This window comes from Stegostoma tigrinum, chromosome 21 (assembly GCF_030684315.1).
Source record: "Stegostoma tigrinum isolate sSteTig4 chromosome 21, sSteTig4.hap1, whole genome shotgun sequence".
NCBI classification, from domain to species: domain Eukaryota; kingdom Metazoa; phylum Chordata; class Chondrichthyes; order Orectolobiformes; family Stegostomatidae; genus Stegostoma; species Stegostoma tigrinum.
This window is the reverse complement of record NC_081374.1, coordinates 48,272,172-48,284,161: the sequence shown is the minus strand read 5'-3', so window position 1 is coordinate 48,284,161 and position 11,990 is coordinate 48,272,172. Positions and strand designations below refer to the sequence as shown.

The following is an 11,990-nucleotide window of genomic DNA, read 5'->3' as shown; positions in this document are numbered from 1 at the left end:
AAAGGCCAGTCTTTCACCACGCCAGAACTACCCCTTGCATCTCCCAGCACTAGAGGGCTGGGTCAGAGTCTGCCCCCACCTCTCTGGACAGGCCAGGATTTTGCCACAAACATCCACACAAACGCACACTGCTCACCCTGCCAACTAAGAATAGAAGAACTGAATCCTCACCCACCAACCCTGTTCAGGTCAATCCAAACAGAGGGATTTGAAATGCTAATATGTTGAACTGAGCAGCTTTCACAGAACAGCACAATTACACTGCTGATTTTATTCCAGCAGTTCTGGAGTCAAGTGAGAATAAGTGGTCTCAGCAAACAACCACCCCTCACCAGCAGGAGATCCTGGGCAGAGATCCGCACAGAATACGAGAAGGTGTCATCATCCTCGTCCTCCACAAACTGATGAGGATTTCCTGTCCAAATCTTAATCTGCAGAGAAAACAAACATGTATGACTGACTCAATCTCAGAGCCAAAAAAAACAAACAGCCTCACACTCAATCCCTCACCAAATCTTAGTTCAAAGTAAATAGCTTAGCAAAACACAAGACAACATATTTCTGGGCTGCTCAATGAAGATCTAGCCTGTAACAGGGGATAAGAAGGGAAGGATATGAGAAAAGAAAGTACAGCGAGCCTTTTCAACTATTTCTGCCTTCATTGTACAGGAGATACATTATGGGATGGCCAAGTCTGTTTTCAAGTGGTGCACCTGACTGTCAATAAATAAGTGACTAAAACAAATTCTCCAGACAGGGGCCAGACATCAAATTTTCCCCAAGATAAAAAATATCATGATAATCTCCAAAGGCTAAACAACACCGTGTCTGATAGAAACACATGCAGATCATTGAACATCTGTTGTTCTTCACAACTTAACATCCTGTGTGTACATTTAGTTATGAATCTAGTTGTAGAGTGCAGTACAAGAACAGAAACCGTACCTGCTCCTCAGTGATTTGCATGTACAGGATGATGTAGTAGATCAGCTCAGGTAGGGCCTTCTTTACGGTGCTCTTAAACTTCCTGTTCTCCAGCAATGTGTGTACAAATTCAAAAATATTGAACACCAAGTTTTCAAACCCCAATACCTCACCTTAAAGGGCGAAACAAACAGATCACTCAACTCCCTGTTCCATCAGTGTCAATTATTCAGAACACAGTAAGACAAAGTCAAGTACACAATGTGCCAATTACAGCATGGTCAATACTGCAGATTGTCAGATAGTTCTGACTGCAACAAGGCAGGTCAGTGATGGCTAACTCATCCATGAACCTAAACACCACAATAACATACCAAACCCAACATCAGCTTCAATCCCTTCGAATAAGGATAAGTAATGGCCTAAAGATAAAGATATTATTGGTATACTATTTATCCAAAGATCTAAGCAATGGACCTGATATCGAATCCCACCATGACAGTGGTTTTTGAAATCAATAACAATCTGGAAACAAGAGTTTAAGTGACGACCAAATTATTGCTGATTGTCAGGGAAAACCCATCTGGTTCACTAATGTCCTTTACGGAAGGAAACTACCATCCTTACCAAGTTGGGCCTACATGTACCTCCAGAACTGAAGCGAATGTGGTACACTCTTAACTGCTCTCTGGGCAATTAGGGACGGACCAGTTAGTGATGCTCACATCTCATGAATGAATTAAAAAATACTTCCTGATCCGTTCCCCATTGATTCCCCCTTTACTTTCAGTGAAGTGGTCTATTTCTGGTTCCCCCAGTTCACTGATGAGCCCAGGCAAAAAATACACAAAGATTACAATAGACACAAAGCATTCAGTCTAATCTGTTGGTATCAGCATTTACTAACTATGAAACAAAGTGTTCTAATCGTGTTTACCCATGCTTTTCCACTTCCGTTTAACTTTGTTCTTTGTCTAGTGAATTCCATAGTCACACTGTTCTGTTAACGAAGGGGTTTAACTTACCTACTGGTTTATATCTCTGACTGTTAGTTTGGTTAGATCCCTTGCTCTTATTTGCATTCCAACTTATCTTTTTCCATTTGAAGCTGGAGCAAACATTTCCCACTGCTTAGCACAGTTAAAATATACATTCATGATGCTCACACTTACCATCTGAATCCACTGGGTCATCCACCTCTTCCATGTAGTTCACTTCTGTCCTCACATAAGTGTTAATGTTAAAGAAAACATCAAAGTCATTCTACCTCACATCTTTACATTGCATCAATAACCTTTACCAACTAAGGACTCAAGTAAAAGGTCACAAAGGCCATTTTTTAACTTCTTCATGCTACAGCCTTTCCTTCATTACATTACAGCATCTTGAAATAAATCAACCATCCAGCTGCAAATCAACCAACAAGGCAGAGATAGCAAGAACTGCAGATACTGGAGTCAGAGGTAACACAGTGTGGCGTTGGAGGAACACAGCAGGCCAGGCAGCAGAAACGTGTGTGTTTTGGGTCACGAGCATTCTTCAGAAATTTCTGAAGATGGGTCCTGACCGGAAATGTCAACTTTCCCATTCTTCTGATGCTGCCTGGCCTGCTGTGTTCCTCCAGCTCCATACTTACTTATAACTGAACAAGACATTTTTCTTTCAACCTGGCGAACGGTTCATGTGTAGAATGAACTTCCAAAGGAAGTCGTAGATGCAGCTGCAGGTACAACATCTAAAAGACATTTGGAAAAGTGCGTAAAGAGAAAATGTTTGGAGGGATATGGGCCAAGTGCAGGCAGGTGAAACTAGTTTAATTTGGGATTATGGTCAGCATGGGCTGGTTGGATCGAAAGGTCTGTTCCCATGTTGCATGACTCAGACTATTTTCACTGGCTATGTTGAGACCTGCAACTGTCTAAGGAAATAAAGCATTGCGAATTAGAGGAAACAGAGATTATCTCTCAGAAACCCCGTGGTTAAAAAAAAAAATGAAAGCAAAATAGAACCATTCGAAACAAAGTTCAACTAACTAAATTCTACATGTCGTCATTTTCTGAAAAAAGATTCTTGTTCATCTCAAACATGGAGCGGAACCTGGCAGTGGAAACTATTCTACAGACTTCTAACAAAATTCATTCACTGGATGTGTTCATCACTGGCTAGGCCAACATTTATCTCTCATTCCTAACTGCCCAGGTGGTGCTCAGCCGCCTTCTTGAATTGATGAGATCAACAGGTATCAGAATCAGTCCTTTCTTGAAGAACATAAAGAAGTTGTGTACTAATTACACAGAATCCACTCAGGAGTTGCCGTGACTGCAGCTATGGTGCACAATTAGATGAAGTTCCACTCAGAGAAGATTGCCAGATCACTTCAGGGAAGAAAGTAACCCTATATTGGTAAATTCACCAATGAAAGCAAGTGAAGATTTAAAAAAATTCTACAGCCTGTAAAGAGACTGTAAAATATGATATATCCAGAACTACAGACTCACAGAGATCTGCAAGCAAGAAAAAAAAGAGGTCTCAGAACTTCTGAACAAATTCAAAGCTACTGAAGCTTCATTTAGGGTGGATGGAGCGGCACCTGCACAGGCACAAGCCAATTGTAAGCAACAAGTCTTAATTGTTTTCTGTACATGATAGCAAAGTAATCTTGACACACTTAGAGAAAATGTCAATTGTGAAAGGTAAACCCCCTTCAAGAAATAGAACTCCAATGTAGCTAAGAATCTATCAACAGAGGAGGAAAAAACCCCTTAAATCCAAAGTGGACGAGGTTAATATCCAACCTATAAAAACTGCATCAATGAGTGTGGGAGGTTGCAAGAAAAATTCAACAACAAGCTTTAAAGTTTGTTCAAAAAACCCTACAAGAACAGATCATTGAGCTCATGTAGACAGAATGTCTTTGTAAAGTGTAAAGATGAACACAGCAGAACTTAACAAGAATTAATACAGTCTTAACAACCTCAGATTACTGAGTTAAAAGTTTAGCTGTTTTGAAGTTCACAACTGAGCCCTGCAAACTGAGAGCAAAAAGCTTACAGAAACTCCCACTCAGAATACTAGTATTTCCACAAGAGGCACAAGAAAGATCTTCTGAAGGAGAAAAAGGCTACTTTACTATAGAAATGTTCAGGATTCCAGCATCAGCATGAATGATTAACAGTAGCAGAGACTTTTCTTGAGCTAAAGAGCAATGTTCTAGTCTTTCAAATAGAAAGTGGGGCAAGAGAACAAAAATCTTCATTTCATTCTTAATGAGATAACCTACGCATGGAGGCTATCCTTTCACATAGCTCTCAAATCACAGCACCTTACACAAGTTTCCTATTGGTGCTACTTTTGGGAGCTTATGATCTTTGTCGTTTCTTTCTCATGTACACAGGTGCTTGTGCCTGCACCTCAAAATGCCAAGGTGACACAATTACCATCTCAGAAATTCCTATCTCAAATGCAGTGAAAAAACATGCATCTCCTTGCCTACAGCAAGACATTCAGAATGATTTACAAGTGTTCTAATCTATTACATTCATCCCTGGAAGGGACTGAAAAGGGAACAAAATATTCACTCGCTGGTCTTCCTTTTCAAGATGCTGACATCATCAATTCTGGAGCACTCTCCTTTGAACTAAGTTTTTCTTGATTTTTTTCAACTGCTGCTACATTGAAGTCTTTGTATGGATCACAGCCCAAGACAAGCTGCTGCCATTTCACTACACTAATGTGTCACTCCTCTTAAGAAGCCAGGGGAGGAAATATATCCTCCACGCTCTCAGAGAGCCAAGAATGTCGATGGAGATAAGTCCCTCAAGCACAAGATAACTTTTGGGTGGGGTAGGGATGATGTGGAGTAAATGTTTTTGACAAAAAAAAAGGCACTGTAAAAGAACCTGGGGAGACAGGCAGAGGATTATACTCTTACAGTGAATATGGTTACTGAGCATGTACAAAAGAAGCTATGTAATGGCGACATCTGTAGCTGTGTAGGGCTCCAAGAAAGACATTCTTGTACAATCCTCGGAATATAGTCATATCCAATAGTCTGTTGCTGCTCACTCAACAATCAGATCACATCTTACTACATCTGATCATCAGACTCCCAAAAATGTGATGTACGCAAATTAACCACTGTTTTGCATACACAATCAGTGACTACCTTCAAAAATACTGGTTCTGAAATGCTTTGAAATGTCTGATGCTTACAAAAAAACCATTGCATGCAAGCACTTCCTATTCCCACATTGCTGACAACTCAGGAGTCAGGTAGTTGAGCAATGTGAAGGATATACTGTTGCACTCTCAGTTAACGTACTCCACACAATTGGCAAAATTTGCTGCATAGACGAGACCATGTGCTTTGGAAAATTCTTCACCAGTGCTGTCACCGCCTGCAAGAGAAAGAATTAAAGATGTGAGTCAGGATCAATGGTGTGTTAACAGAGATTCAAAACAGGGTCATCACTACCTGCAATACAGCCACAATCAGAAGCAAATTAAAGTTGTCCCTGCCTAAAACAGCAGAATTAGAAGTACCAACCAGGACTACTTTTGTAATACAAAGAAAAACAGAAGTAAGGCTTAGAGGCTACCACATTTTTTATATGCGCGCACACGCATAGGGCAGGTGCGGATATCGCTGTTGTAATAGGAGAATTGAGATCAGGGGTCGGGACAGCCATGGTCTATAACAGATTTGGGAGAAGTCAGTCTCTCAGGGAGGCTGAGAGTAGGTGACTGCCACTCAGTAGAACTATCATCTGTGGATTTGCAGGTACTAGCGCTCACTTCAGCACTTGAATTGTGCACTGCTCCTCAAAAAGAGCATAAATGACTCAATACTGCCACTTCCATGACTAAAACTGAAGATTAGTTGGTTTTAAGGGCCCAAACTGCCAGCTCGAGTTTCATGTGCTGCCTCATTGTCCACAGTACTCACCTTCAGAACTTCCATCTTCAGCCCACTATCTGAGCTTGGGCCATCAGGCATCTGCAAGGCTTGTACAAACGCCTCTGTGAACTGTTGCACCACAGGAAAGATCAATGCCTTAGCCGCACCCTGAAAGATGTACAGAAATAGCCTTCAGATACAATTCTGAAACGTGTCTAAATCCAAAATGTTAACTCTGATTTCTCTCCATTCATGTTGCAGGGCCTGCTGAGATTTTCCAGCAATTTTGGTTTTTGCGTCAGATATAACATAACTCATACAGTCAGCATATCCCTCCAGGCAACATTCACAGTGCACTTCCATTGGCCAGCAGGCAAGGGGGATACATATGGAGCATACATGCTCTCCTATGCACATACAGCCCATGGATACTAGATGATTAAATAACTCGTGCTTGTGTTTGCAAATATATTCAAACATAACACCGGTCTGTAAATCACATGTGCATGTATGTGTACGCATTTGCAATTTTGGACAGATGCTATTGCACCAGAACATCACAAATGTATATTTCATACATATAACTCTCAAGTTTATATATCTATCACACTCCTAATATTGGTACAGCCAAATATACATCAGCATAGATATATCATTCACATGCACACCTATCACACAATAATATAGTTGGACAATGAATGCCACCAACCAGATTTGTAATTCAGAGGTTGAGGTATTCAGTCTTCCAACAGACACAACAGGGAGTGAGGTTGTTAATAAAGAAATGTGGTCGATGGAGTGTAATTGTGGACACAAGGATGGTCTGGGGTGTGTATACTTCAATGCTATAAGTATCAGAAATAAGGCGGATGAACTTAGAATTAGAATGTAGTGGCCATTACAGAAACTTGGGTAACTCAGGGACGGGAATGGCTGTTGAACGTTCCGGGATTTAGATGCTTAAAAAGAACTAGGGAGGGTGGTAAAAAAGGTGGCGGAGTGGCATTGCTGGTCAGGGCTAGGATAGCAGCTACTGAAAGGCAGTTCGAGCATGATAAATCTACAGAGTCAGTTTGGGTTGAGGTCAGGAACAAGAAAGGAGCAGTCATTTTGTTGGGTTTTTTTTTAAATACAGACCCCCTAATAGTTGGGGAGAAGTGGAGGAGCAAATTGGAGGCAGATAGTGGAAAGGTGCAGAAGTCAGTGTTGTAGTCACGTGAGGCTTCAACTTTCCAAATATTGATTGGAAATGTTTTAGTTCTAATAGTTTAGATGGAGCGGATTTTGTCCGGTGCATTCAGAAAGGATTCCTGACACAGTATGTAGATAGACCAACACGAGGAGAGGCCACTTTGGCTTGGCATTGAACCGGGCCAAGTGTTAGACCTGTGGGTAGAAGAGCATTTTGGCAGTAGCGATCATAACTCTGTTAATTTTACAATAATCATGGAAAAGGATAGGTACAAACTGCAGGGTAAGGTTTATAATAGGGGGAAGGGTAATTACAATTCTGTTAGGCAAGAGCTGGGTAACATAAAATGGGAACAGATGCTGTCAGGGAAGCGCATGATTGAAACGTGGAAAATGTTTAAAGAACGCATACTGTGTGAGATCGATATGTTTGTCCCTAGCAGGCAGGGAAGATGCAGTCAATTCAGGGAGCCTGCTTCTCAAGAGACATCAAACAACTGGTTAAGAGGAAGAAGGATAAGCATCCTGAGTTCAGGAAACAAGGAACGGAAAAGGCTCTACAGGGATACAAGTTAGCCAGGAAGGACCTGAAGAAAGGGCTTAGGAGGGCTATAAAGGGTCATGAGAAACCCTTGGCGGATAGGATCAAGGAAAACTTCAAGGCTTTTTACATGTACGTGAGGAATAAGAGAATGACCAGAGAAAGGGTAGGGCCGATCAAAGACTGTAAATGAAATTTGTGCGCAGAGCCTAAAGACATAGGAGAGGTACTTAATGAATACTTTTCTTCAGTTTTCACAACTGAGAGGGGCCTAGTTGTAAAGGAGGACAATGAGAAGCAGGCTGATGTTAGTAAGGAAGATGTGCTAGGAATTTTGAGGAAGTTGAAGATAGATAAGTCGCCCACGCCAGATAGGACTTATCCAACGATTCTATGGGAAGCAAGGGAAGAGATCGCAGGGCCTCTGGCGATGATCTTTTCATCCTCACTGTCCACGGTTATAGTGCCGGAAGATTGGAGGGGGACAAATGTCATTCCCTTGTTTTAAAAAAGGGAATATGGATAACCCCAAAAATTACAGGCCAGTCAGTCTTACTTTACTGGTGGGGAAATTACTGGAAAGGGCTCTGAAAAATATGATTTATGATCACTAGGAAAGGCACAGCTTGATTTGTGATAGTCAGCATGGATTTGAAAGGGGTAGATCATGCCTCATAAACCTTATCGAATTCTTTGAAGAGTGACCAAACACATGGATGAAAGTAGAGCAATGCATGTGGTATACATGGATTTAAGTAAGGCATTTGATAAGGTTCCCCATGGTAAGGTCATGCAGAGAGTCAGACGGCATGGGGTAAGGGGAAATGTGGCAGATTGGATTCAGAATTGGCTGACCCTTAGAAGACAAAGGGTGGCAGTGGGCGGAAAATATTCAACATGGTGCTCAGTTATGAGTGGTGTACCACAAGGGTCTTTTCTGGGTCCTCTTCTGTTTGAGATTTTGGTAAATGATTTGGATGAAGGAGTGGAAGGGTGGATTAATAAGTTCGCAGCGGGTCGAGTTGCGGGTAGTGCGAAGGGCTGTTTTAGGTTACAAAGGGGCATCGATAGGACGCAGAGCTGGGCTGAGAAGTGGCAGATGGAATTTAACCCTGAAAAGCGTGAGGTGATTAATTTTGGAAGGACAAATCTGAAAGCAGGATACAGGTTAACAAAGATTCTTGGCAGTGTGGAGCAGCAGAGGGGTCATGGGGTTCGTGTCCACAGTTGCCTGAAAGCTGCCACCCGGGTGGATAGAGCTGTTAAGACGACGTATGGTGTGTCAGCTTTCATTAATAGAGGGATTGAGTTCAAGACCCGTGAAGTTATGCTCCAGCTATGCAAAAGCCTGGTTCAGCCACATCTGGAGTATTGTGTCCAGTTCTGGTCACCTCATTACAGGAAAGATGTGGAAGTGTTGGAAAAGGTGCAGACGAGATTTACCAGGATGTTGCCTGGTATGGAGGGAAGTTCTTACTAGGAAAGGTTGACAGAGCTAGGGCTTTTCTCTTTATAACAATGAAGGATGAGAGGTGACTTGACAGAGGTGTATAAAATGATCAGAGGTATAGATCAAGTGAACAGCCAGAGACTTTTTCCTCGGGTGGAGGTAGCTATTACGAGGCAGTATAGTTTTAATGTGAGTGAAGGTAGATATAGAGGAGACGGAGGTAGGTTCTTTACTCAGTGATAGGGGCGTGGAATGCATTGCCAGAGGGAGTAGTGGATGTTAGATAGACCTTAGGTTTACGGTAAAAGTTCAGCATAATTTTGTGGGCCAAAGGGCCTGTGCTGTGCTGTACTGTACTGTACCGTTCTATGTAACATACATATACAGATCACAGGTATTTGTACATACTGTTCATATAATGCAGACAAATAACTATCTGGCTTGATTTTGCAAATATCAATGAAGAAACAATGCTTGATGCTGTCTTGGTGCACCAAGATCAAGCCATGTCTGAAGTATGGATTTCAGCTTCCCCATGTCAGTTTGAACTTGCTAAGTGGAATTGCAAGTGCCCAATAACAAATATCTGGATCAAATAGAATGGTACTTATCCTGGTTGAAATATTCTCTCAGACAATGACCCACAAAGTGAAACAGACAATCTTTTTTCTTCAATTTTAGAGATTCAGTAAATTGTTGGGGGATACATATGGATTAAGGTATGAGAAAAAATAGCAAACTTGGGTCAACATCATCGCGATCAGGAAGGCTGTTTATAAATTCATAATTATGGTTCACTAAAATTACACCTTTTTAAACAAGGTGTAATTTGTTCAAAGAGCTTCCATAACAACCCTGTGTTAGAACAGAACATCTGATCAGTTCAATGGTTGCTAATGGACTGTACTTTTCAGAGCTGCATAGGTACTTCAACAGCACAGTCTAGAGAGTAGCATCTAATTATTGACAGTAACAGTGCATTTCCACTGCTTAACTGCATACGGGCAGATGCCAGAGGATGCATCAGTTTCCACAGCAGAAATGATGACCACTGCCCATTAAATTACTATTACCTTAAAAACCCATCATAAACCCATGCATATAAATGTGTATAAATACACAGGACAGATACACACGTATCACTGCCAGCACAATATATTCAGACAATGAATGGCACAAGCCCATGACAAAGGACCTGTAACAATCTTGATTAATCAAATGAATAGAATCCGCAGATTGATTGAACTCACCTGGTGACTTGGGAGGACAGTTGAGCTCCAGGAGAGATGGAGGAGTGGAAAGTTCACAACTGAGGTAATGATGTTGGTTGTTTAAAAGCAATTGGCCCAACATGCCTAATGCTTTTTATTTCAACATTAAGCCTTTCACTTACCTTCTCAACCTCCTCAATCGCACAGATAAGGTTGGCACATGTGGTGAAGATCTCCACTGCACGTGCTCTAGTCCGAATACTATAAACCTATTGAAACAAACTGTAATTAAACCTTAAGTTTCTAAACAGATGAATTGTTTGAAAGTCTGTGTCTGAATTCATGATAGCACACTGCTGTACAGGTATTATAATTCATCTTCCACTAATTGCTCCAAGCATTCTATTTTTCAAAACAAATCATATAGATTTTAGTAACTGGATTTGTTCCTTCACTGTTTGTGGCTGTATTACTGGTCTTTCTCGATCATCCTTCTCATCTGGTTCCATTAGAACTACACATCTCCTGAGCTGATTACAGCCGTGCTCTAAACGCGTACAAAAGAGCTGAGCTCTAAAGACTAAGTAAGATATGGGCAAGCAATATGGACTAGTAAAAGTGGAATTGGAAAATTTTTCCACTGGTGAAGCATACTGGAAAGAAAGATATCTGTGATTGTTGAAGATCAATCAAGGCATCACTGCAGGAGATGCTCAGGGTAATGTTAGCTGTGGCATCATAATCTCTCATTTAAAACATTTAATACACAATATAGCGACAAAGGTAGAGAACGCCACAATCTAGGAAAAAGGCAAATATCTTGAGCTGAAGCTGATGTACAGTGACATGTTTATTGCCCATCGCTAGTTGTGTTTGAGAAGGTGGTGAACAGCACGTTTTAAACAACAGTAGTCTTTGACTAGGTACTATCACAATGCCATCAACTGTGACATGATTGATAAAAATATACAGTACAGAAACAGATCGTTTGATCCACTCATCTGCGCCAACCAGATATCCCAATTTGACCTAATCCCATTTACCAGCATTTGGTCCATTTCCATCTACCTCTCCTATTTATGTACCCTTCCAGATGCCTTTTAAAGGTTCTATCTTGTACTTTTACTACAGTCATTTAAAGTCTTTTTACTTCAGGTTCCAACTTCATCTTTTCAATAGAAACATTCTTTACTTTGTCTTCTAACTACAATTGCCAAATTTTACATGTAATTTTGTTTCTAACTCCACTGCACTTTCCTGTTTCTCTGGTATACCTAAAAGCTTGACTAACTCCTTTACAATTTCAGTTTTCTTCTTGCCCCTCAGGGGAGGCAATGACCTAGCAGTAATAATCGCTGGACTGTTAATCCAGAGACCCAGATAACATTCTGGGGACCCAGGTTTGAATCCAACCATAACAGATGGCGGAATCTGAATTCAATAAATATCTGGAATTAAGAATCTAATGATGGCCGATGAATCCATTGTTGATTGTTGGGAAAGGCCCATCTGATTCACTAATGTCCTTTAGGGAAGGAACTGCCATCCTTACCTGGTCTGGCCTACATGTGACTCCAGATGAGACAACACTTGCCTCTCAACTGCACCCTGGGCAATTAGGGATGGGTAATAAAATGCTGCTTAGCCAGCGACACCCTCATCCCATTAACGACGAAAGGCAAAAAAGATTGTTTGCCATGTCTAAAAGTACATCCTTCCTCTGTTTTTCTAAACTTTCTGGGCAAATTTGGGAAGCATCCTCAAACCCCAGAACAT

At 41.2% G+C, this 11,990-nt stretch overlaps 1 protein-coding gene across 3 annotated transcripts in view; it reads right to left on the bottom strand.

Moving 5' to 3' along the window:
* ipo9 (importin 9) overlaps nucleotides 1-11,990 on the bottom strand; it is a 59,180-nt gene that overhangs the window by 31,049 nt on the left and 16,141 nt on the right. For all 3 annotated transcript variants that reach the window (XM_059653519.1, XM_059653520.1, XM_059653521.1), the window contains 6 exons: nucleotides 10,397-10,483; nucleotides 5,870-5,989; nucleotides 5,221-5,321; nucleotides 2,097-2,155; nucleotides 946-1,097; nucleotides 333-431 (listed from right to left, as the gene is read on the bottom strand). In XM_059653519.1, the coding sequence (XP_059509502.1) occupies nucleotides 333-431; nucleotides 946-1,097; nucleotides 2,097-2,155; nucleotides 5,221-5,321; nucleotides 5,870-5,989; nucleotides 10,397-10,483 (618 nt within the window). The remainder of the gene's footprint in view (nucleotides 1-332; nucleotides 432-945; nucleotides 1,098-2,096; nucleotides 2,156-5,220; nucleotides 5,322-5,869; nucleotides 5,990-10,396; nucleotides 10,484-11,990) is intronic.